General features: G+C 38.9%; 1 protein-coding gene and 2 long non-coding RNA genes across 4 annotated transcripts in view; 2 read left to right on the plus strand and 1 right to left on the minus strand.

The window, feature by feature from the left end:
• LOC129779323 (gustatory and odorant receptor 22) overlaps positions 1 to 27,342 on the minus strand; it is an 80,970-nt gene that overhangs the window by 34,781 nt on the left and 18,847 nt on the right. The window contains exon 1 of one of the 2 annotated variants that reach the window (XM_055786739.1): positions 15,705 to 16,216. The exons of the other annotated variant lie outside the window; for it this stretch is intronic. Coding sequence (XP_055642714.1) covers positions 15,705 to 15,831 — 127 coding nt within the window. The 5' untranslated portion in view covers positions 15,832 to 16,216. Of the gene's footprint in view, positions 1 to 15,704; positions 16,217 to 27,342 lie in introns of those variants that run through there. 2 annotated transcript variants of the gene reach the window in all.
• On the plus strand, positions 18,783 to 20,169 carry LOC129779344 (uncharacterized). Its single transcript, XR_008743629.1, has 4 exons — positions 18,783 to 18,877; positions 18,942 to 19,165; positions 19,338 to 19,390; positions 19,447 to 20,169. It is a non-coding gene; the product is annotated as an uncharacterized LOC129779344 (long non-coding RNA).
• Positions 24,912 to 27,256, plus strand: LOC129779340 (uncharacterized). Its single transcript, XR_008743625.1, has 6 exons — positions 24,912 to 25,062; positions 25,127 to 25,350; positions 25,523 to 25,575; positions 25,632 to 26,035; positions 26,129 to 26,176; positions 26,240 to 27,256. It is a non-coding gene; the product is annotated as an uncharacterized LOC129779340 (long non-coding RNA).

Below are 27,342 nucleotides of genomic sequence, written 5' to 3' on the forward strand. Positions count from 1 at the left end.
GTGCGTTTTCAAGATACGCTGCGTTCAGCAGTCGGTTTAAGAGCTGGATTCTACACAGATTAAATTATTTAAAAATGCGAATCAAATCTAATCTTAAACTTATCATAGCCGGCCACCTGAAATGAAACATTTCACTGATATTCGAAATATATTAAATTCAACTAGTTCTTCTTCTTCGGGTTTGAAATTCACAATAGCTTCTGTTTGTTATTTCCGATGCCATCCGGGTTGGGTGTTGCATTAATCTGCATACTTGTCTCTTCTTCGTTCATCATAGGCAATGGACAAAGTTTCGTCACAGCTCGCTTGAATATCGAACCAGTTGAGGTACGCACGGTAACCACACGAGTCACTCCGCCCTGCCCAGGATGCAGCTCAAAGATGCGAACTAGTGGCCAGCGCACTGGTGGTAAAAGGTTGTCTTGCAGTATCATCACTTGGCCGACTTTTAGATCAACGGGACGCTGATGCATGGCGGCCTGTCGTTGGAGCTCCTTAAGGTACTCAGTCTTCCAGTGGTACCAAAACTGCTGTTGTTTCTGCTGGATAATCTGGTATCTGTTCCTCAACCGGTTCACTGGAACGTCCATCATGTCTGGGTAAGGTAGAGCTTGGAGTTGTGAGCCGACCAAAAAATGGCCTGGCGTGATGGCTTCGAAGTCGTTAGGATCCTCCGATAATGGTGCTAATGGTCTAGAGTTCATCGCACTTTCTACTTGCGACAGTATCGTGACCAAGTCCTCGTACAGTAGAGAGGTGCTGCCTAACTGACGAAGCAAATGTTTTTTTGCCACCTTCACAGCGGCCTCCCATAAGCCGCCGAAGTTGGGGGCGCGCGGGGGAATCATATTCCATCGTATTCCTTCATTTGCGAGAGCGTTAACGATACGATCGGTTTCTTTAGGATTTGAGAACATTTGATAAAGATCGTGCAGTTCATTTCGAGCACCGACAAAGTTTGTGGCGTTGTCCGAAAAAATATTATCGGGCTTGCCTCGTCTAGCTACGAACCGTTGGAGAGCGGATAGAAAGGAAGCTGTGCATAAGTCCCCCACCAGCTCAATGTGTACAGCTTTTGTACTGAAGCAGACGAACAGAGCAATATAGGCTTTGGTAGGAGCAGTCCTACGGTTTGCGGACTTTACAAACACAGGTCCACAGTAATCGATTCCTGTGGATGCGAAGGGGCGACTGGGTTTAATTCTGACGATGGGTAATTGTCCGATTGGTTGCTGTAATGGACGAGGGTTAACACGAGTACAACGATAGCAACTGCGTATCACGCTACGTACAGCCCTTCTTCCATTTGTAGGCCAATAATCGTTGCGAACTACTCCCAATGTGAGCGATATCCCACCATGAACCAATTTGCAGTGGTATGATAACAAAAGCATTCGAGTAAATCGGCGGAAACCAGGGAGTAGGATTTGATGTTTGGTATTGTAAGCCTCTTCCGACAATCTGAGCCGGCCACCGACTCGGATTATACCCGACGAATCCACGAAAGGGTTCAGAAGCTTGAGTGTGGAATTCTTCGGTACCAGTTTTCCTCTTTGGAGCAGATGTAGCTCCGTTTTGAAGCATTCTTTTTGGACGATCTTCACAAGACAATCCCTTGCATTTTCGAGTTCACTAGGTTGGAGAGTGATGGTAGATTGCTTCGATCCCTTTTGTATATGACGAATGAACCTCAAGCAGTAAGCAGTCGTACGTAGTAGACGATTGTACGAAAATGATCGGGTAAATAAAGGGTTGAGTGGTGGTGGATTTTGCAGTAGTAATGTGGTTGTTTTACGTTCCGTGTCTCCTTCTGCATGTGTTACTCTCGGGATTTCCAGCTTCGGCCAATTTTCCTCTCCCCTTCCCACCAACTGGGTCCATTAATCCATATTTTGCAAGTTAGCAATTGTTGTACGACCAAACCTCTGGATACAATATCGGCGGGGTTATCCATTCCAGGTACATGCAGCCATGGAGCACCATTTGTTCGGGTTTGAATGTCTGCTACCCGGTTTGCCACAAAGGTTTTCCAGGTTTGTGGTGGTGCCCGAAGCCAATATACTACTACCATCGAGTCGGTCCAATAGAAAATAGGTACGGCTTCCAGATTCAGTGCAGTGATAACTCTCGACGACAAGCGAGAGCCGAGTTGAGCTGCGCATAATTCCAGTCTCGGGATGGTACGTTTTTGTAAGGGTGCCACTCTAGATTTCGCTGCCAATAATATCACCTTCACTTGACCGTTGGCCTTCGCCGTCCGTGCGTAGATGCAGGCTCCAAAAGCTGATTCCGATGCGTCCGAGAAGCAATGCAGCTGCACCTCCCCCACGTCAAAGGCAAACCGCGGAACCCGAAAATTGACTAGCGATGGCAGGTCCTCCACGAAACGTTTCCATGTAGTACGCACCTCTCCAGGCACTTCTTCGTTCCAATCGATAGACATCAACCAAAGTTGTTGGATGAAAATCTTCGTGCGTACAACGATAGGAGCGGTTAATCCCAATGGGTCATATAATTGAGCAATGGCAGACAAGATTCGGTTTTTCGTAATCTTTCCGTCCGTAGAAAAAGGCCCGAAATTAAAACAGAACTGATCAGTCGTAGGCTTCCAAGAAATCCCCAAGGTTTTCACAATTTCTCCATGTTCACGGTCTTCATTTGGGGGGTGGGCTAAGTTTTCTGGTGCTACTCCTTCCAATACATGGGGGAAATTCGAACACCATTTCCTCAGGGAAAATCCTCCACGGTTCATTAATTCATCCATTTCTTTGCGCAATCGTATTGCTGTCGTGATGTCTACTTCGCTTCGAACAAAGTCATCCATATAAAAATCTCGCTTTAATGCGGCTGCGGCGAGAGGAAACGAATCACCTTCATCATCGGCGAGTTGATGAAGTGTGCGTGTCGCCAGGAACGACGATGGCCCCAATCCGTATGTCACTGTGGTCATCTCGTATACAGTTATCGGGTCGGTCTTATTGAATCTCCACAACACACGTAGGAGATGTCGGTCATCGGGATGTAGTCCGATCTGACGATACATTTTCTCGATATCAGCTAACAATACAACCGAACCTTTGCGAAATCGGAGCAGTATATCTTGTATGACAGGACCAACTAGTAGCGAATCGTTGAGCGAGAATCCAGTACTTGTTTTGGCAGAAGCGTCAAACACACTCCGTACCTTGGTAGTGGTGCTTGATTCTTTCAACACCGCATGATGTGGAAGATAGCATACCGTTGCGGGATTTGATTCGTCCGTAGGTAGGCATGTGCCCCAGTTCTATAAATTCTGCCATGAATGCGTGGTACCTTTCTTTTAGAATGAGAGTTTGATCTAGTTTACGTTCTAAACATTCTAGTCGGGATTTTGCGTTGGAGTAAGACTCGCCTATCATGGTTTCGAAACCTTCTTTCTTGGGATATTTCACGAAGTATCGTCCAGTGGAATCTCTTGTGACCGTTTCCTTATAGAATGTCTCGCAAAATTGATCGTTGGGGGAAAGGTTGACATTATCCAGTTCGTCCAGTTTCCAAAACTTCTCGGTGTTTCGACTCAGTGTTTCAAGAGTGGAGGTGCAGCAAACCAAAGCTTGGGGCATGGGATCATAAGATGCTTTGCCAGATACAAACCAACCAAATCTACTTTCAATTAAGGTTGGGGCTTGTGGGCCTATTTGCAACCGGCCTCCTTGAAGGATTGTATAAAAATGTTCCGCACCAATAATCAGATCCACTTTCCGGGCAATATTGAACTCAGGATCGGCCAGTGTGATGTCGTTAGGTATATGCCAGTTTGTTGTAGAGATGCTCACAGCGGGTAGATCAGTTGTCAATTTTTTGAGTACCAAACAATTGAGAGGAATAGAGAAATCGCTGACTCTCGACCTAACTTCGGTAGCTACCGAACAAACTGCTCGAATCGGAGATTCGCCGACGCCTAGTATAGGTTGATCAATACGATGACGGAACAATCGGAGTTTTTGGCAAAGTCGGTCACTCATTAGACTGCTTTGTGAGCCACTATCTAGAAGAGCTCGCGTCAAATGTTCATTTCCATAACCGTCTAGCACTTTGACGACACGGTCGATAGGAAAACGTTGACACTACGAGATTCTACAGCTGAATTGGAAGAGATTGCAGAAGTAGTTGCTGTTGTTACACCAACGGAATCGTTGTGTCTTGGAGGATTAGGCGCTGTCCGACTGTGTTGACCACTTGAGTTAGGATTACTGTTTGATACTGACGCATCGAACCCAGGATGCAATAACGAGTGATGCCGTTTTTGGCAATGCTTACAGGAGTAGCTTGACGAACAGTTTCGTACGAAATGATTGCTTCTGAAGCAATTACTGCAGATCCGTTTCGTGTTGACCATGTGCAATCGTTCTTTCAGCTGCATCTTTTCAAATGCCGGACATTTAACTAACGGATGATGATCGTTGCAAGCTAGACATTTAGGTAGGTAGCTTTCCACTGCTGCATAGGAGTTTATCTTCGAAGACGATGGGGTTTGGGTTTTAGGTTGCCTGACGGAGGGGTAGTGCTTTCCTTGGGACGAAGAGTTGAACTGCTCAGCCGAAATATGAAGTGACTCCAGAGTTCGAACCTTCCGGGTCAGGAAATCGATGAGGTTTTCGTACGACGCCTCCTCGTTTGCAGAGACAAATTCTTCCCATTCCTTGAGAGTGTGATCGTCGACTCGAGAACACAGTAGTTGAACAAGGAGGCTGCCCCAATGCGCTGTAGGTTCTCCAAGCTGATTCAATATTTTCACATGTCGCTGGAAGTCTTCCAAAACAGCACGTAACCCTACAGCAGATTTTCCCGACACCTTCGAGTGGACCATCAGAGACTGTAGATGCTTCTTTTTTAGTAAGTAGGTATTTGAATATCGATTTAGAAGGGCTTCCCAAGCCACTGCATAATTATTCGCCGTAATTGTTAAAGACTCAATCAATTTGAGGGCGTCACCTCGCAAGGCGGACCGTAGGTACTGGAATTTTTGTATACAGGGGATTTCTGGGGACGCGTGAATCAACGAGAAAAGGAATCGTGGAATGTCAACCATTCATTCAGGTCACCATCAAACCGGGGTAATTCGATGGTGGGGAGTTTCACACTGGTAACATGAGAAATGGCAGGGACACCATGATGGATCGTAGAATCCACTGTAGTTAGAGGAAGAAGAGGACGCTTACTGACGAGGCCACCTTTTACCCGAAAGTACTGCTCTTCAACCTTTGCTCTGACTTTCGCATTAACCGCCACAAATTCAGCACTATCGTCAAATGCTTCGTATTCTCCTTGAATCGATTCGAACGTTTCCATGAGGGTATCTAGTCGAGCTAGACGTATTGTTACTTCATTTGCATCCCGCTCAGCATTGAAGTTCGTCAAGAAATCTTCGATACGTTGGATTGAATCCAGGACATTTTTTCGTTTCAGCTCCTTCGACTTCATTTTCTTCTCCTGCATGGTGATGATAATTCAGCAACGAATAACTGTGCCCGTCCAGGGATAGGCCTTGTAATAAATTATAATCAGGAACGTTAGAACGTCGGGATACCACCGGGTTGGATGACCATTGGATAGGTTATAAATAGTATGCGATAAATTTATTGGATGATCAACCAGTAGTTGATGTAGTCTCGTTGCCTTAGAAACAGCAACGGCCACGGTTGGAGCATGCACCAGCATTCGCAGCAACAGTATCAATACGGGAACGCGGATACAAGATCCACACCAGGAACACGTGGGAAATCTGAATTGGTTAAAGAAGACCCAGGAAATACCTCTCATACAAGTATTATAGGTTGGACAGATACTCACATGGAGCCTGTCTTCAATAAGCCTTGTACTTTTTAAGCATGTAAAGCTATCTGGAACTCCAATCCGAAGGGTAAAGTAGGGTTAACGTCGCAGTTGGTCCAAGGAACACACCCGTGATCCTGGTCACGGCACCAAATGTTTTATCAGGGAGTCGAATCACGAGCTTAAACTTTCGGGGTTAAATATTCACCAAACAACGACGCGTATACTTTTAGTAAGCTACTATTTCTCGTAGTTCAAAAAATCTACAATCCAATCTTTATTGCGATATAACACATGTATAAGAAACCTTCCAACTATGGCTACTGGTGACCGGCTAATAGTGACTCTAACGATTGAAGCAAAAGTAAAAAGTGATCGAGGAAAAGGAACTGCCTAAAAACTGACCAATTGCGCAACACTAGTGGTGCGTTTTCAAGATACGCTGCGTTCAGCAGTCGGTTTAAGAGCTGGATTCTACACAGATTAAATTATTTAAAAATGCGAATCAAATCTAATCTTAAACTTATCAAGTTTAATTATTAAAAAAAGAAAATAAATAATCGTTGAAATTAATCATTTCCTTAGCTGTAAAATAGTTTTCAGATATGAAACGAGCTGAGAGAAAGAAAATAGCCTAGGTAATGTCCAATCAGAAAAAGTACAAATTGAAAATTGTGATGCCATGATCGCTATTTTTTTTCTTTATATATAAAAATGGATTTCTGTCTGTCTGACTGATTCTTATAGACTTGAAAATCAATGAACTGATTGGCGAGAATATACGGATATGTTTTTGACGTAGAACTACGTCTTTCATTAAGAGTGCCAAATCATGAACTTATTTATGAAATTTCACGAAGCAACCAACATTGAAGTTCCAAATTTAAATTTTATTTGTTAGAATTAATCGTATCACTCACCTTACTTGCAATATAAAAATGCCCCCGAATTGCATATATTTGCAATTCTGATTTTTCCCAGGTAGCTTGGTTTTAATCTCTCTGTTAGGGACTCGCCGCATGTGTCGTCTATTCGACCAATAAGAAGTGGGTATTTCCGTTAGGATAGGGGCTGAGATTTTTCAATTGTTCGATGGTTAGTTCCATGACATATATTATTTTCCTCAGTATAAACAATTGTTATGAAGTACCGAAATCGATTGACGCAAAATTTTCATGAATCCATCATGAAATGACTGAGCAATAAGCGTTTAAAATTGGACATTTTTCACGATGTACTCGATTTTCGATTTTCAATTTGTACCCCAATATGTTCCCGAAAGACGTAATCCTACGTCAAAAGAAGAACGAACGGAAATATTTGCCTAGAGTATAAACAGTGGATCTTGCAGAAACAAACTTCATTTTTCGTGAGGACACCGAGTGCACAACACCGTTGCTGGGCGAGCTGGACGGCGAGGAATCGAATGGTTTTCTCAAGGCAATGGGGGTTGAGGAGTAATATGAGAAAAGAGTAGCGTTTTACAAGGGCCAAAGGCTAGAGACGAGTGAACTGAAGAAGTTTCAAGTCTCTTTAACACTTTGCGGACCGCTCACGAGATTTCTTGTGTTTCGCGTTCCTTCTTTACGGACTTGTGTGAAATAAGCGGATAAAATTTTTTGTTGCGTGCAAGTTTCTGTTCAACGACTTGCTGGATTTAATGAATAATGAATTATTTGAAATGAAATAAATTGATTGTTTATCAAGTAATAACCTTCAAAATCATGCTCATTAGATAGAGAATTGAATCATTCATCTTTCCACGTAATTCATTTTTGACGTAGGATTACGTCTTTCGGGAACATATTGGGGTACAAATTGAAAAGAGAAAATCGAGCACATCGTGAAAATTGTCCAATTTCAAACGCTTATTGCTCAGTCATTTCATGATGGATTGATGAAATGTTTGCGTCAATCGATTGCGGCACTCTATAACAATTTTTTATATTGAAGAAAATAATATATGTTATGAAAATAACTATCAAACAATTGAAAAATCGCAACCCCTATCCTAACGTAAATAACCACTTCTGATTGGTCGAAATTGACGACACATGAGGTGGGTCCCTAACAGAGACATCAAAACCAAGCTGCCTGGGGGAAATCGACATTGCAAATATATATGAAATTCGGGGGCATTTTTATATTCCAAGTAAGGTGAGTGATACGATTAATTCTAGCAAATAAAATTTAAATTTGGAACTTTAATTTTGGTTGCTTTGTGAAACTGTATTCGAATGAATCCTGTATTTAAAAAAATTAGTACAAGTGTAAGTGTAAAATTGCATAGGGTAGCAGTTGTGTTAAAAATGACTTGATATATGAAACGATTTGTTTCAATTTTCATAAATAAAAACCAAGGTGTGTTCCCGCTCGAGAACGGGCCGTTTGGTTTAAGCTGTCTGTTTTGTTGTGTTCATTTTCACCAAAGAAAAGTTTATACGACGATAAAAAATTGGAAAAGTGAAGAAATATTACAAAAAGTTATTGCTCTACATATAGTATTAGGTGTTGTTAGTCCAATTAAAATTCGCATTGGGTTGAATAAACACTCAGAAAGTAAAAATTATAGAAGAAAATTACCTTTTCCATTTCAAATATGTCTTCTCTATATTAAAGTAACATGTTTTTACTGATGAGAAAAATTGATAATTATGTTCGGTATTGGTAATTATCTTATATTACATTGATGAGTTTTTTTTTATTTCACCCATACATAACACATCTCGTCTAGGATCACAGAGGGTTTTCATCATATCTCGTTCCACTTCGGTTTCTTTTATCTGATACGCACTATCCAAGGATTGTTTACTATTCTTCTGTCATCATCACTCGGTAAACACAGGTGAAGTGAACAAACAATACCCAACAACCAAACAAAACAGCCTTCTCAGGAGGTCACCAAATCATTATCAAAGAGTTTAGCGATGTAATTCTTCAAACATATCCAAAATCAACAGATAGCCTAACGGAATCCTACGTGAACTATGCGGTCGTGTCTCGGATACAACCCTCCTGTGACTTTTTCTTGATTCAACTTGAACTTGTTTCAATAGCCCTAAAATTGCTTTAAAAACAGACTATTGAAATCACACCAATAGGTATATAAGCGAGTGCCGCTCGGAAATCCACTCAGTTATGATTGGATGAGGTGCAATCGCTGGAATGAATGGATGTTTCCCTAACACAGACTTCGAAACCAAGGAACCTGGGGAAATCGGAAGCAGCGGGTACTTTTATACTTGCTTGCGTTTCTGCAAATCGAAATATATCCCTAACACAGATTTCAAAACCATGGAGCCTGAGGAAATCGATATTGCAAAATAGATGCAAGCGGCGGGTACTTTTGTACTCGCTTGCGTTTCTGCAAATTGAAATGTTTTCCTAACATAGAATTCAAAATCATAAGGCCCGGGGAAATTGGCATTGCAAAATAGTTGCGAGCGGCGGGTATTGTTGTATTCGCTTGCGTTTCTGCTAATCGAAATGTTTCCCTAACACAGATTCCTAAACCATGGAGCCAGAGGAAATCGGCATTGCAAAATAGATGCAAGCTGTGGGTACCGGAATGTGTTTTCTCAATACAGATTCCGAAACCAAGTTGGGAAAAACGGCATTGCAGATACATTCAAGTCGACAATACTGCATTTTTACACTCCGGAATTCGTTTTGCTAACACGGTCTACAAAGCGGGTACAGATGCAACGCTTTGACTAAATTATTCAAGACTGTATTGGAAGATATATCTTTATGTCGCCAGTTCGCTGAACTTCTACGCATAGCGTTTGATGATTAGGCAAAATGTTGATAACTATTTCCTGCGATAACTACTACCATAATGCATGAATTGACTTAAATTGGTATTTGTTTGCAATTAAATTCATTCATTCATTCATTCATTCACTAGTTTAATCAATAATTTAATCAATACACACAAAAGATAGCTCTGCGCAGCGGCGATATCGTACCCAATGAGGAACATCCGAGATGGGACTATTGCTAATTAAAGAAATACAATTGATTACTAAGCCAACGGCAGTCCTACGTCAACCTTGCGGTTATATCATAGGTATAACCCATCCATAGTTTTTCAACTAGATAAACGATGAGTACCATGTGTTGCGCTAAAAATACTGCAAATTCTTCTTATATCGACCCTTACTTTACCAATGATATAATCCAACTTAATATGATATCGATTTCATCACCATTATCCACAGTATTCATATCCTGTATGCATTATCAAACACAAAATTTTCGAAGATTATCAATGATTTTGGTCCAATCGCGTGTTGAAATCATCGTAAATATACAAAGCCTTAACTTTCTTACCATATACTGAAGACATTTAATGGTTGAAATGAATCTAAATAGAAATAAAATGAATAATCACGACCGAATCTTGCTTTTCAGTGCGTAGAATGATCAAACATCATCACTTTTGAGGTTCTGAACTCTAATGTAAGTGTCGCATGAGCTGATTTAGCTTTGCGTAAATTCGTCAATTGGATAGCATCACGGGAACACCAAGTCGAATGCGAATATTCCTTCGCTTGGACGCATTCACACGCAATCAATTTTTCATGACTGTTCCATGCGAAAGCAGAACAGAAACTGATGCGAGTAAAAGTACTCACGCCTTGTATGTGTCCGCTATGGTTTCCCAAACGCTAATGCAAGCGAGCAAAAGAAGTCGTAGCTTGTATGTATTCGCTATGACGGTTTCTCCAGGTGCCTAGATTTTGCGTCCGTGTTCGGGAACACATTGCGATCACCAATCATCTTCAATGAGCAATGATGATTTCAATAGCTTGCTTTCAAAGCAGTTTTTAAGCTATTGAAACGATTTTTTGGACCAATAAGTAACAATAATATAACTCGTCCATTCAGCCGGTAAAGAGGTATTAACGTGCAAAATCTTGCACTCCAGCGTCACTCTCTCGTTTTCGAAACTTTGAACTTAAACCCGGGCAACCAAACTGGTGGAATGTTTATTTCAAAACTTTCGTAGTATTAAAAAATAATATCCGCAGTTATAAACAAGCGACTTGAATTAACCTACACGGTAGTTCTACGTCAACAATGCGGTCGTGTCTTGAACACAACCTCCTATAATTTTTGGAGAAGGTTCTGATGTTGGCTCGCGACCCCTCTTTCCTCTGGAAGGAAGGGCTCTCATACAAATGAAACACGAAGCTCTGCATAGCTCGAGAATTAATCAAACAAATGGAGCCATGTTTAGAATTTGAGAGTTTTTGGGCACGAGAAATGTTTCAATGGTGGGTTTCATGGAACGCGAAAATGCGGTGAGGACTATCCGCGAAACCGAGTTCCATAGTAATTCTCTAGAGCTTCCCGTAATTTGTCGGTGAGTTCACTTGCTCTTTTATTTTGGTCTTGTCTTCCACATTATCCAACCACTGACCTATTTCGCGCCAACTCGATCAGATGTTGGTATGACCCTCTCGAAATTGAATGAATGTTTCTGGGCATGAAGACTTTAAGCAACCTGACATACTTAGTTTTCCGAAAATTTATCTAGACTAACATATGGAAAGGGAATTTTTTACTCGAAAATGGTAAGTCCTACAAAAATGTGATTTATGGAAAAGTTTTGGAAAATAATTGACTTTTTAGAAAAAAAAAATCTGAAAAAATATTTTTTGAAATTCTACACTGAAAAAAATTTATTTCAAAAACAGGAAGTGGGTTATATCTATGGTATAACCGCAAGGGTGACGTAGGACTATCGTTGATTTAGAAATCATTTGTTTGAAGTTGAATCTAAATCCATTCTGAATGAATGAATAAATGAATATTTGGGGGACTTCGAAAACGAGAGCGTTACGTTGGAGGCACAAGGTTTTATGCATCCAATATAGGATACGAAAAACCTTGTTCTGAAGAATAATCTTCAGAAGCTAACCTGCTAACTGTACTTGATTGACAAATCACAAACCCAAATGTATTATATGTATATTTTATGGATAGAAAACATTAAAATAAACTCTTTCACATGAATGTAATTTTCAATTCCAAGGGGAACTGGCAGATTATTTTCCAGCAACGTTTAGATATTTCCACATTTTCCTCGATACTGGAAGCCCACCAGTGGTTAATACTAACTCGATAACCACCTGTTAATAGTACTTGATTGAAAAAAAATTTGGTCACAGTGTTACATGGATAGAAAACATTCAAATAAACTCTTTCACATGAATGTATTTTTAAATTCCCAGAGGAACTGGCAGATTATTTTCCAGCAATGTTTAGATCTTTCCGGAACTTTTTCGATGCTGAATGGCATCCAAACGGAAAGAATTCTGCGCGTGTATGTGTCGATCCTTCGCCGTCCACCTCCTCCAGCACGTTAGGCAACGATGTTGTCTTGTCGATGTCCTCACGAAAAATGAATGTGTCTCACCACCAGAATATCGCTTAAGTATGCTTTTTGTGTGTGATTGAATCGAGAGAAGGTGTGGTTTACAATGGCAATTTGGAAGGCAAACTAGAGGGGAATGATCTCTCTGAGCTCGGAACTTTCGGCGACTGAGCAATAATCGATTGCGGGCGCATACAATATTGGATACCGAAATATCCTACTGATGGGGAAGAATAATCTTCAGAAGCTGTTAATTGCGATTGATTGAAAAATCACAAAACCAAATGTATTTGGTCACAGTGTTACATGGATAGAAAACATTCAATTAAACTCTTTCACATGAATGTATTTTTAAATTCCCAGAGGAACTGGCAGATTATTTTCAGTAACGATTAGATATTTCCACATTTTCCTCGATACTGGAAGCCCACCAGTGGTTAATACTAATTCGATAACCACCTGTTAATAGCACTTGATTGAAACATATTTGGTCACAGTGTTACATGGATAGAAAACATTAAAATAAACTCTTTCACGTGAATGTATTTTTAAATTCCCAGAGGAACTGGCAGATTATTTTCAGTAACGATTAGATATTTCCACATTTTCCTCGATACTGGAAGCCCACCAGTGGTTAATACTAACTCGATAACCACCTGTTAATAGCACTTGATTGAAAATATTTGGTCACAGTGTTACATGGATAGAAAACATTAAAATAAACTCTTTCACATGAATGTATTTTTAATTTCCCAGAGGAACTGGCAGATTATTTTCAGTAACGATTAGATATTTCCACATTTTCCTCGATACTGGAAGCCCACCAGTGGTTAATACTAACTCGATAACCACCTGTTAATAGCACTTGATTGAAACATATTTGGTCACAGTGTTACATGAATAGAAAACATTAAAATAAACTTTTTCACATGAATGTATTTTTAAATTCCCAGAGGAACTGGCAGATTATTTTCAGTAACGATTAGATATTTCCACATTTTCCTCGATACTGGAAGCCCACCAGTGGTTAATACTAACTCGATAACCACCTGTTAATGGTACTTGATTGAAAAATATGTGGTCACAGTGTTACATGCATAGAAAACATTCAAATAAACTCTTTCACATGAATGTATTTTTAAATTCCCAGAGGAACTGGCAGATTATTTTCCAGCAATGATTAGATCTTTCCGGAACTTTCTCGATGCTGAATGGCATCCAAACGAAAAGAATTCTGCGCGTGTATGTGTGTGTAGCGATGTCTTCCCGGGGAACCGTTTGTGGCATCACTCTCCTCCTGATGGATTCCCTTCTGGCCTAGGGTGCACAAACAGGCTCTTGGTGACACCGTTCATCCGCGCTTTCATGATAAACGAAGAGCTTCACCACAACAGCGACAACATGCTCCAATCGCTGTTCAATTAGAACTGAGTGGATTTCCGAGCGGCGCTCGCTTATATACCGATTGGTGATTTCAATAGCCTGTTTTGAAAGCAATTTTAAGACTATTGAAACAAGTTTTTGGATCAAAAAGTAACAAGTATAGAACGCGTAGACATTTTATCTTTCGAGTGAAGTGTTTATCATACCATTTCGTTCAGTTGTTTAGGAGCTATTAACGCTCAAAATCTCGGTCTCCGGCGTAACGCTTTCGTTTTCGAAACTTTGATTTTACACCCCGGTATAGAAATGAAAGACGTAGTCCTACGTCAAAACTAAAAGTCGATTTTCTCAAAATGGTCATCTCAGATTTCGATAAATGGTGCATAAATTGTGCATAAGGATTGCCCTACAATTCTTCCATACATCGCTACTTGTGCATATATTAGGCATCAAAGTTTTTCTAACAAAAACTTTTTCAATATTTTATTGAAATTAAGTTCATTTCTTTTTTTAGTACAGAAAGCCATCCCAAAACAAAGAAATAAATAATAATAACAAGAATGTTGAATGAGTGCTTTAGAGGTCTTTATTTCAAATGAAATGTAATCAAACTAATGAATTTTTTTTTGAAAACTCTATCACGGGAAAATCACTCTTGGAGAGAAATAATACGGGAGAATTCTCCAATCAATGTCAGAATATAGAATAGCGAAACATCATCTGAGTCTTGGCATCAAAACAACAGAAAATCTATTAAACGACCACGTTTCATAAATAGTTCATCTTTTCAAACAGGAAAAAGGTAATTAACAAATAAACAAAAAAAAAAACATGAATTACTTAACAACAATTAATCTACATGATAAACCTTTTAATGATGGGTGGACTACTCATTTTTTATATGGAGATTAAATGTTACGTAAACCTTTTTTGTCACTCTTTCAGGAATTATATTTAATTTATAGTATGGTGGCAAGCGCAACCCAGGAGGAAAGATCTATAACAAAATGTTTAACCTCAAACAAAAAAAGGCTCAAGAGAAATCAGAGGAAGCTCCTCAATTAAAAAATCTCAAACCAAGTTCTTTGGTGACTCTGAATTGGTGATAAAGCATTAACTTATACTAGTAAAAATATAATATTATTATCAATCTAAAGTTAGTCTTATGGAAGTAATAGAATTCCTTCTAGTAGAAGATGTTATTTAAGTCGTAGGTGAACTATGAATTGTTGGTGATTTTAATGATCATTTTGAAACCATCTCAAGCCAACCAGCCACCATATGAAGTCATCTCCAAGACAAATATTGCAAACATAATTAGATTAAGCGATATTGATGGGCCTCCAGTAATTGTTCACAATATGAACAAACTTTTGTTCCGAAAATCTAACGAGTTCTTATCAATGGAAAATAAAGATGATTAGGTATTAATAATTATTGTAGGAGTAATATGTTATCTATTCAATAATAAGTGTATCATGCCATGCAATTTGTTCCCTTCTCGAATAACACAAGTAGGGAAGAATAATGTTTCGGTATTTTTACTCATTATAATCAGGGAAGTGAAAAAGGTACACAATGTTCCTATAATTCTTAACGATAATATGTAAAAGCATTGCTGAAATTGACTTTTTCCCTATTTTGAGTTTTATAAAATAAAAAGAATCCATTTTGAGTACATTTTAAAAATGAATCCATTATTATATGCAGCCGCACATAAAATTTAGTTCCATGTGCAAGATTGATGTATTTTATGCGCGGCTAGACTGCAAGAAAATATGTGTCGTACAGATAAATCTGATATGAACATTTTTCTCGGTGTATGAGTTTAGTTCAAATCAACAGGTACTGAGGTACAGATTATTGCATCATAAGTTCAAAGCCAGAAAACGATAAATGATGATCAGGAATACCTTAAATTTAATATTTAACGAATGACATAAATTAAACAATCAGTCAGTCTAGTCAAATTTCAACCAATTATCTACCGAAATCTTCCTTGCACTGTGAACGGATAACAAACGATTAGCAATTTTCCAACAAATAAAGTAAAGTATAGGCAGCCATTGTTTCAATCGCATAATGAAGCTATTTAATTACCACGCATTGATTTGAATTTATGTACCATTTTGCAACTGCTGCATCTGCTCTTTGATGCGACGATTATCCTCCAGCTGTTGGCGCTGGTTTGGGTTTAGAATCTGCTCCCGTATTGGATATTGGGATTCGTTCTCCATTTGGCTGTGAAACATTTTTGGCGTTCTAAGCCGTGCCGCCCCGTTCGCACTATGGAGTGATAAAACTTTACGATCGCTCAATTCAGTTTGCTGAAACAGTCGTCCCTTCCTCCATATATCTCGATGGGGAATTTATTTGTCGATTACAGCACAAGATCTTGATGATTTTTATTCGCTTTTTATGCCCCGACGTTGTTTCACTGACCACTATAATCCACTGGTGCAGCTTTTTGTAATGTGCACTTCTAGTGAATTCAAGAATTTGTATATTTCGTCTGCACCCACAATGTCGTCACGCAATTAGATCACAAATAAGTTCACACTGTCTAACCCAATGCAATTGAACGTTATATCATCCACTTGTGTCTTTGAAGACGACAAGTTTTGCTCTGGAATATAATAAAAAGTTTCGGAGGCGATTGGTACAAACAAAGTTGCCGGACTACATTTATAGTGCAAAATAGTCGCAATGAAAGTTTTATGAACGGCATTTCCTATTTACTGTACATTGGAAATTTATTCTGTTTTGTTTGTTTTAATGACTTTTTGGAGGCCAATGTAACAGTTAGAAAATGCCTCGACGGATTATTCTTGGTCATATAGTGGTAACGAGTATCGAATGCGTTTTTTGTTTAATGATGGTTTATTCCAGTTGGCATTAGGCATCCAACGATTAAAATTTCAATCCCACTTCTTAATGGTATGTACTTTATATGATTTGCTTATGTTTGGTACAAAACCTACCAGAACAATCGGGATATCGGGAAGGTCATTCCTGTGAAACCGCATTGAACTTGATGTTAGCCAAATGGAAAGAGAAATTAGAATGTAAAGATTCCATTCATTGCTGTTTTCTTGAATCTAAAACGCGCTTTCGGGACAATTCCTTTGCCCTTGTTGTTAATATAAATTGTAATAATAAATAATTGCATATAAATGCATATAAATTGTTTAAAAGCTATTTGTATGACAGAACTCAACGAACTATTTTTAACGATTTGATTTTCTGTCCCGTAGGGAATAATCTTGGAGTACCTCAGGGAAGTGTATTAGGGCCCATTTTATTTATGTTCATCAATGACATGCAACGAGTTTTACGATTTTGTGACATCAATCTTTTTTGCTGATGATATTGTGTTATTAATTGCAGCTAATGATTTGAATCAGTTCGTTTTGCATTTGAATGGAGATTTGCATTCTTTAAGTTGATGGTTGTAGTTAACGGTTAACGGTTTGCTGCCTCGCTATATGTGAGAGAGATTATACCTGCAGATATAATCATGTCATATAAAAGAGTTTTAACCCTTTGCGGTCGTTTGTCTGTTCTCAACCACCACAGCAAGGAATCATACTAAATACATTTTTGAACGATGTAATAGTTTACATTTTTTCTAAACGAATTTTAATGTCTAGTAATGTTTTTTACGAATGTATACGAAGTTTCTATTAATAATAGGCAACGGTACTCGGTATAAACAAAATATTATTAGCGTGGAAAGATTTTTATAAAGCGGGTTATAATTATGTCATCGACATGATTGATGGGCTCAAAATGAAAGGGGTGTAAGTGACATCATCGATTTCTCTACATCGACTCTCTCTTTTGATCATAACTTAGCTGCAAACACATTCCTAGCTGTTTTTGCAATGCGGAAGAAAGGTTCCCACAATCCAATCGACGAAAAAATATCGACCTAACGTGGACCGAAGCGCTGTGACATCTCCGTCATTGGTCGAAAATGCGGAATAATTTTTAAAAAACCAATTGGCATCACTGGTGATTAATTTTTGACGTAGAACTACGTCTTTCAGGAAGGGTGCCAAATCAGAAAACAGGTCACGTTTTTATGAAATAAAGTTAACGTTAATAACTATTTTCACTGTGAACGAATTCTCATGATGTGTATACTAATTGAATCGGAAATTCTCTAAGATTTGTTTGAGATGCTATACATTACAATTCGCCAATCAATAAACGGTTTAAATTCATGAAAACTGGAAGAACTTCTTTTTTCCCATACATTTGTTCTGCCGATTTGTGTGCTAACCCTACCCGTATTTCGAATGCTTATAACTCGAACATTTCTTAACAGATCGGAAAGATGTTTGCATCAATTGATAGGAAATATTTCTACGCGTCTATCACAATTAATAAAACATTATTTTTCATGAGATGTCAATAATGACAATAAAATGTCAAGCGTTATCTAAACGCCCTAAATGCCAAGTTTTGATTGGCCCGATTTACGATTTCCCCAACACAGACTTCAAAATCGATGTACCTGTGGAAATCCGCTCTGCAAATATAATGCAAGTCAGGGGTATTTTTGTTTCCACCGAGCTGTGTTTCCCTAACACGGACTTCTAAATCAAAGTGCCTGGAGGAATTCGCTTTATCAAAAATGCAAGTCGGGTGCATTTTTTCCCTTTGAGCTGTGTTTCCCTAACACGGACTTCAAAATTAATGTGCCTGGGGTAATCCGTAAATATATGCAAGTCGGGGGTATTTTTTGCTGTTAAGTAGTTTTATACTTGCTTGTTGTTGTGCAGACTGGAATATGTTTCTCTGAAACGTACTTTTAAACTGAGAAGCCTGGAAAAATCGTAATTTCAGATACTAGAGATGAATGAACTATCGCGGTTCGAGAACTACGTAAATATGAGATGTGCAATAATTTCAGAGAGAAATGTAAAATACAATGATCGTTTGACAATTCTTCCGTTCACATATTTTGGTAGTCCTAGACATCATATCAAACGTGAAAAGACGTTCATCAAATTTATTTGTAACGAAGAACATAATCTATTACAAAAATTTCGATTTTTTTTCCCAAAATATATATTTTATTAAGGCACATGTAGCGTTAGCCTGACGGGGCCGGGAGTCCAATATTCGAAGTGGTAAATATGATATTCGAAGTGGTAAACAAGTGGATTGCATAATATAATTGAGTAGTTCTACGTCGAAAATATGCGGTCGTGTCCTAGATACAACCTCTCACAATTTTTTCTTCGTCCCTAAACTGTCATCTCCAACAAAAACAAATGGATCATACAATTGGTGAGTAAAGAAACTATTATACTTTTTATTCATTAATTATTTTATTTTGTTTATCCATATACAGTAGATTATCCGCGAAACAGTCGGGCTAGGCCATCGCGTATAACGAAAATCGCGGATAATGCAATACAAGACTGAAAATCAATACAGAAATTATTGAACTATCAATCTGTAAGGTCGTGTACATCACTGATCAGATAATGTGAAAGCCATGACCAAAACAAAAAAGCAAGACTTTACTATTCACTAACAAGTTTCGGGAAGGTTTAACACTGGAGGAAAACATTAGTAAGTGCAGCTACCAAATCTTTAGTAGTCGAAACATTGGTAAAATGTACACATTTTTTGTACATCCTACCAAAACTTCGTTAAACTGATGTCAGATGCAATATACATCCCTACCAATGATTCGTACATTTTACTTCATATCATAAGTAACCTTGAGTATTTTCATTCCTAGCAACTGTGTGTGTGCAATCGCCATTTGTCTAGTGGAAGCGAAACGATTCGGAGGTAAACATTTTGCTTTTGTTATGATTCATTTTAACTAAATATTATCATTTTTTCAGCTTTCATTTATAGAAAACAATAGCAAGGGTTCACGCAGTCGTAAAAACTGCGCTAGCTGATGAACAATATGCGATTTTCTTAAACAAATCGTCACAAAAACAATGATTCTACAGCAGTACTTGGCGACGATACCCAGCGAAAATCATCACCATCGCTCAACAACAACAAAAAACCGTGTCCAAGGATAATGGGGAGAGTAAGTTTGTGTGGAAAATTTGCTCCAAGGCGCTTCATTGCTGGATCGGTACATGCTGCCTTCGCTCGGATATGGAGCGCCACATCAAGTAGTAACATTCCTCATTCTGGTCGAAGCGCGGAGGACATCATTGGATGCGCAACCAGATAATTCGACCGAGGCGGAGGCGTCGGCAATCAACCAATCCGCCAAGGGAAATAGACAAAGGTAAAGATCCGTCGGCGAAGGCGATCGATAGTGGCAAGAATGAAAAAGACGGGTGGGTAATGTCGGGGACATAACCGGAGTGACGTAGGACTATACAAAGGGGACAGCTTTTGTTAAATATATATTTTAAATATATTGTTTTATTTTCTTCTACCTACCTACCTATTTTTTTTTGAATACCTACCTATCTACCTGAAAAATGGATTAGTTTACTGTTTACTCTTTATGAATATGTTGAGGGTTGAAAAGAACCTTTGGTGTTGTGTTTTTGTTATCACTCGATATTCCCATCTTGTTCGGTTAAACCTTCCTGTTTAGCTATTGCGTTTGCCACTCGCCACAGCTATCACAGTTGGAAAATTTCTTCCCATCCAGCTTGTGACATGTTGTTCAGTAAATTACATTCAATGCGACGTGCCGGAGAAACACTTTGCCACTCACTGAAACTAATTGTTGCCTTGATGAGCGCCGAACCGAAGCTGCTCTGTTCTTGATACGGGTTTTCTGATTGTCGTGAGCAGCTTTGCAAGCCAACTCGAGCACTCCGACGGCCGAAACTCTATAATCGCTGTTAGGTATACTGGTGCTCCGGCACCAATCCGTTCGGCCTAGTTACCCTTGCGGAGCAATCAGTGAATGCGATCAACAGGGAACTGGAGACCTGCACGGTTCGAGTGAGACTTTGCCTTTCCCTTAACTTGTCCTCCTTTGTTACGTCCACGATGCCGATGCCGTACAACCACACGGGTTTACGGTTTGAAATAAAATAAGATATTTTTTGGGGTCCGCGTGTTTTATACTCTAGCGGTACACACTCACAGGATAGAGACAAATCGGCAGACTCAGCCAGAGGGGCGAGTCCAACGAGACGAACGAATGAGCGTTAAAAGGGAGCGATGGCAAAAAAATACATTCATTACGATTTGTTCGCTCGTTGGATTCACATGCAGGCTAAAAAGGGTCTTTTCAGGATCACAAAATTATCTTCAATCTAAAGAGTTTATTGTTATCACTCGATATCCCCATCTTGTTCGGCTAAACCTTTCTGTTTAGCGATTGCATTTGCCACTCGCCACAGCTTTCACAGTTGGAAAATTTCTTCCCATCCAGCTTGTGACATATTTTACAGTAAATTACATTCAATGGCACGTCGCATTACCACCACTCAGTATCGGATTGGAGGTAATTTTAACCTGTAATTGAACATTTGCGATGACAGTGGTACAGTGTCGGCTTTCAATGAGGAGTCATAATTTGGACCCCGAACTCTATGTTTACAAAAATGTCCAACTAAATATGTCGCATTACAGGTCCGTCCAATTAGCTAAATGTCGAGATAAGTGTAAATTACTGTACTTTCAATCTAGAAGCAATTTAAGAGTTGGTGAAAATCAATAAGCTCAGAACAACTGCCCAATTTACATACTCATCATATCCTGGCAAACAAATTATGAAAAAATCAATTTGTGTTTTATTATTATTTTGGATATTGTTTTAGAAAGCATTGAACTGTATTTCCTAAACTCTTTTTTGGAAGGTTTAATGGCCCTGAAAAGCGCCTTGTTTTATGGAATGGTTCCAATTTAGAAAACTTAGTACTCGTGGTTTTGAAAAAAAAACCATTTCGAACGCCCTCGATGCCACCTTGTTCTGGATTTACCACCAAAGCAGTTTGTATAAAGAACAAACTTTTTTCTTCCTGATGCCGTTTTGTGATTGCGTTTGCCACTCGCCACTCGCTGCAACTGCCTGTTGTCTTGATGTCCACCGAACCGAATGTGTTCTGTTCCGAATGCGGGTTTTCTTATCGTCGCGAGCAGCTTTGCCAGCTAACTCGATCACTTCAGCGGCCGAAACTATATAACGCCGGCTAGGTGGACTGGTACTAACGCGCTCGGCCTAGCTACCCTTGCGGGGAACTCCAGATCAACACGGTTCGAGCGGGATTTTGCCTTTCCCTTCACTTTTCCTCCTTTACCATGTCCAGACATGGCTGCTTGGGTTGGTTTGTTGATGTGTTGTGATGCGAACCGATGTGGTGTACGGTTTGAATGAGAATGATCGTTACGGAAGGAAGGTATTGTATTATAGAGACTCTTGCCTTGAGAAAGGCACTCGATCCCTCGCCGTCCAGCCCGTCCAGCAACGATGTTGTCCAGTCGGTGTCCACACAAAGAATGGATCGTTACGGCAGCGGAGCGAGGATTTTTAAGCTGACTGGCTGGCTCGAGAATTACGCATGTGTGAGACTGCGACCAATGTGTCGTTCATTTTTTTCTTTTTCCTTTCCAATCGTGCTTCATTCTATTTCGCTGCTGCTCTGGTTGCCCGTTTTGGTCGGTACGATTTGAGGAGCACAAAATAGACCAATCAAAAATGGGCACATAGTGCATTTTAACAATGCTTGATATTTCACAATTATTCAATTATTTATCTCAAGAAAAATGAAATGCTATTCGTTATGATAGATGCGTAGATATATTTCCTATCAATTGATGCAAAAACCTTTGCGATCTATTGAGAAATGCTCGAGTTATAAGCGTTCCAAATCTTGCATTTTTTCTTACTTGTTCAGTGCCTAGATTTCCAATTCACCCCCTATATCTTCCGGTTAGACGTAGTCCTACGTCAAAAGATTTTGTTTGGAAATCCGCTCTGCAAATATAATGCAAGTCAGGGGTATTTTTGTTTCCACCGAGCTGTGTTTCCCTAACACGGACTTCTAAATCAAAGTGCCTGGAGGAATTCGCTTTATCAAAAATGCAAGTCGGGGGCATTTTTTCCCTTTGAGCTGTGTTTCCCTAACACGGACTTCAAAATTAATGTGCCTGGGGTAATCCGTAAATATATGCAAGTCGGGGGTATTTTTTGCTGTTAAGTAGTTTTATACTTGCTTGTTGTTGTGCAGACTGGAATATGTTTCTCTGAAACGTACTTTTAAACTGAGAAGCCTGGAAAAATCGTAATTTCAGATACTAGAGATGAATGAACTATCGCGGTTCGAGAACTACGTAAATATGAGATGTGCAATAATTTCAGAGAGAAATGTAAAATACAATGATCGTTTGACAATTCTTCCGTTCACATATTTTGGTAGTCCTAGACATCATATCAAACGTGAAAAGACGTTCATCAAATTTATTTGTAACGAAGAACATAATCTATTACAAAAATTTCGATTTTTTTTCCCAAAATATATATTTTATTAAGGCGCATGTAGCGTTAGCCTGACGGGGCCGGGAGTCCAATATTCGAAGTGGTAAATATGATATTCGAAGTGGTAAACAAGTGGATTGCATAATATAATTGAGTAGTTCTACGTCGAAAATATGCGGTCGTGTCCTAGATACAACCTCTCACAATTTTTTCTTCGTCCCTAAACTGTCATCTCCAACAAAAACAAATGGATCATACAATTGGTGAGTAAAGAAACTATTATACTTTTTATTCATTAATTATTTTATTTTGTTTATCCATATACAGTAGATTATCCGCGAAACAGTCGGGCTAGGCCATCGCGTATAACGAAAATCGCGGATAATGCAATACAAGACTGAAAATCAATACAGAAATTATTGAACTATCAATCTGTAAGGTCGTGTACATCACTGATCAGATAATGTGAAAGCCATGACCAAAACAAAAAAGCAAGACTTTACTATTCACTAACAAGTTTCGGGAAGGTTTAACACTGGAGGAAAACATTAGTAAGTGCAGCTACCAAATCTTTAGTAGTCGAAACATTGGTAAAATGTACACATTTTTTGTACATCTTACCAAAACTTCGTTAAACTGATGTCAGATGCAATATACATCCTTACCAATGATTCGTACATTTTACTTCATATCATAAGTAACCTTGAGTATTTTCATTCCTAGCAACTGTGTGTGTGCAATCGCCATTTGTCTAGTGGAAGCGAAACGATTCGGAGGTAAACATTTTGCTTTTGTTATGATTCATTTTAACTAAATATTATCATTTTTTCAGCTTTCATTTATAGAAAACAATAGCAAGGGTTCACGCAGTCGTAGCTGATGAACAATATGCGATTTTCTTAAACAAATCGTCACAAAAACAATGATTCTACAGCAGTACTTGGCGACGATACCCAGCGAAAATCATCACCATCGCTCAACAACAACAAAAAACCGTGTCCAAGGATAATGGGGAGAGTAAGTTTGTGTGGAAAATTTGCTCCAAGGCGCTTCATTGCTGGATCGGTACATGCTGCCTTCGCTCGGATATGGAGCGCCACATCAAGTAGTAACATTCCTCATTCTGGTCGAAGCGCGGAGGACATCATTGGATGCGCAACCAGATAATTCGACCGAGGCGGAGGCGTCGGCAATCAACCAATCCGCCAAGGGAAATAGACAAAGGTAAAGATCCGTCGGCGAAGGCGATCGATAGTGGCAAGAATGAAAAAGATTTTGTTTGGAAATCCGCTCTGCAAATATAATGCAAGTCAGGGGTATTTTTGTTTCCACCGAGCTGTGTTTCCCTAACACGGACTTCTAAATCAAAGTGCCTGGAGGAATTCGCTTTATCAAAAATGCAAGTCGGGGGCATTTTTTCCCTTTGAGCTGTGTTTCCCTAACACGGACTTCAAAATTAATGTGCCTGGGGTAATCCGTAAATATATGCAAGTCGGGGGTATTTTTTGCTGTTAAGTAGTTTTATACTTGCTTGTTGTTGTGCAGACTGGAATATGTTTCTCTGAAACGTACTTTTAAACTGAGAAGCCTGGAAAAATCGTAATTTCAGATACTAGAGATGAATGAACTATCGCGGTTCGAGAACTACGTAAATATGAGATGTGCAATAATTTCAGAGAGAAATGTAAAATACAATGATCGTTTGACAATTCTTCCGTTCACATATTTTGGTAGTCCTAGACATCATATCAAACGTGAAAAGACGTTCATCAAATTTATTTGTAACGAAGAACATAATCTATTACAAAAATTTCGATTTTTTTTCCCAAAATATATATTTTATTAAGGCACATGTAGCGTTAGCCTGACGGGGCCGGGAGTCCAATATTCGAAGTGGTAAATATGATATTCGAAGTGGTAAACAAGTGGATTGCATAATATAATTGAGTAGTTCTACGTCGAAAATATGCGGTCGTGTCCTAGATACAACCTCTCACAATTTTTTCTTCGTCCCTAAACTGTCATCTCCAACAAAAACAAATGGATCATACAATTGGTGAGTAAAGAAACTATTATACTTTTTATTCATTAATTATTTTATTTTGTTTATCCATATACAGTAGATTATCCGCGAAACAGTCGGGCTAGGCCATCGCGTATAACGAAAATCGCGGATAATGCAATACAAGACTGAAAATCAATACAGAAATTATTGAACTATCAATCTGTAAGGTCGTGTACATCACTGATCAGATAATGTGAAAGCCATGACCAAAACAAAAAAGCAAGACTTTACTATTCACTAACAAGTTTCGGGAAGGTTTAACACTGGAGGAAAACATTAGTAAGTGCAGCTACCAAATCTTTAGTAGTCGAAACATTGGTAAAATGTACACATTTTTTGTACATCCTACCAAAACTTCGTTAAACTGATGTCAGATGCAATATACATCCCTACCAATGATTCGTACATTTTACTTCATATCATAAGTAACCTTGAGTATTTTCATTCCTAGCAACTGTGTGTGTGCAATCGCCATTTGTCTAGTGGAAGCGAAACGATTCGGAGGTAAACATTTTGCTTTTGTTATGATTCATTTTAACTAAATATTATCATTTTTTCAGCTTTCATTTATAGAAAACAATAGCAAGGGTTCACGCAGTCGTAAAAACTGCGCTAGCTGATGAACAATATGCGATTTTCTTAAACAAATCGTCACAAAAACAATGATTCTACAGCAGTACTTGGCGACGATACCCAGCGAAAATCATCACCATCGCTCAACAACAACAAAAAACCGTGTCCAAGGATAATGGGGAGAGTAAGTTTGTGTGGAAAATTTGCTCCAAGGCGCTTCATTGCTGGATCGGTACATGCTGCCTTCGCTCGGATATGGAGCGCCACATCAAGTAGTAACATTCCTAATTCTGGTCGAAGCGCGGAGGACATCATTGGATGCGCAACCAGATAATTCGACCGAGGCGGAGGCGTCGGCAATCAACCAATCCGCCAAGGGAAATAGACAAAGGTAAAGATCCGTCGGCGAAGGCGATCGATAGTGGCAAGAATGAAAAAGATTTTGTTTGGAATATTATTAATAACAAAGTTTTTCTTACGGCAGATTTTATGTTCCGCTGTCAGTTTCGATTGGGATTTCCAGTGAAAATAGGTAAATGCTTGATTATTTTTAAAATGTTTGCCGCTTTGTTACGCAATTCATTCTATTTTGTAGAAATATCGCTATTCTGTGTGGTTGTCATATTTGACAATGTATTCGCATAAGAGCTCCCGCAAACTGCATACTTTTTATCGGCAGAAAATTTGATCGAGTTGGCCTGTTAGTGCAAAAACCGACCCAAGCAGTCTGCGGGGGCTCTATGAGACACCCGTAACCAGCGTAAGCCACATCAAGGAAAACGAAGAGCGTGCAACATGCATTATCGATTATTAATGTTTTGATGTCCCATCCGAGTACGTACGACGTGATGCCGATTTGAGGAAGCAGGAAAGAGAAAGGAAAACCTACAGGAAAAAGCTTTTTCAATAATTTATAAAATTAAGAATAGAATAAGAGTATTAATAAGAATAAAAATATTCGCAATACAAAATAATTATTTGAAAAATATCGTCATTATCCAACCAATGGAGGGCCAACAAATCAGCCATTACTAAAGCCGGGTTCAGACGGTGCGAGCAAGCATACGAGTCGGTCTAGTCAGTTACTGCAGTGCAGCTACTCACACCGTGTGAACACATCATGCCAGTTATTGTCATGTGTGATCCGGCGTGCGAGCTACTTCAAAGTTTTTTGAATTTACTCGCACTCGCATGCTTCAAAACGTCAAAAACAGAATTTAGCGTTCGAATCAGGGATGCCAAATGTAAAGAAATGTCTCTATTTTTAAGATATTTGAAAATATGCGAAGATATTTATAGACTTGAAAATTATTGGAAAAACAAATAAAACCCTCATAGTTTCTTAACGAAATCATTGTTATTCTGTTTTGCACGCTGGCGGGGCACGCTTTCTTTTTGAGATAGTTTTCTGGAGAATGTCTAATATAGAATCATTATCAGGCACAATTTTCATTCAAAATTCACTCACAACTTGCGAAAAAAAGTAAGGTTCTAAGAAACAGAATACATATTCGATTTAAAAAAGTACATTTTCATTCATTATTTTAATTTTTGACGCGTGTGAATAAAATTTTAAAAAGTCTTCTAGACTATCATTTAAAGCATCACATACTTCCGGAATTATCTTAGCTATGGATGCTTTCGAGATTCTAAAAAATATCGACAACAATCTGAACAATATTCCAGAAGAAAGGCATA

The sequence above is a fragment of the Toxorhynchites rutilus genome, chromosome 3 (assembly GCF_029784135.1).
Source record: "Toxorhynchites rutilus septentrionalis strain SRP chromosome 3, ASM2978413v1, whole genome shotgun sequence".
NCBI classification, from domain to species: Eukaryota; Metazoa; Arthropoda; class Insecta; order Diptera; family Culicidae; genus Toxorhynchites; species Toxorhynchites rutilus.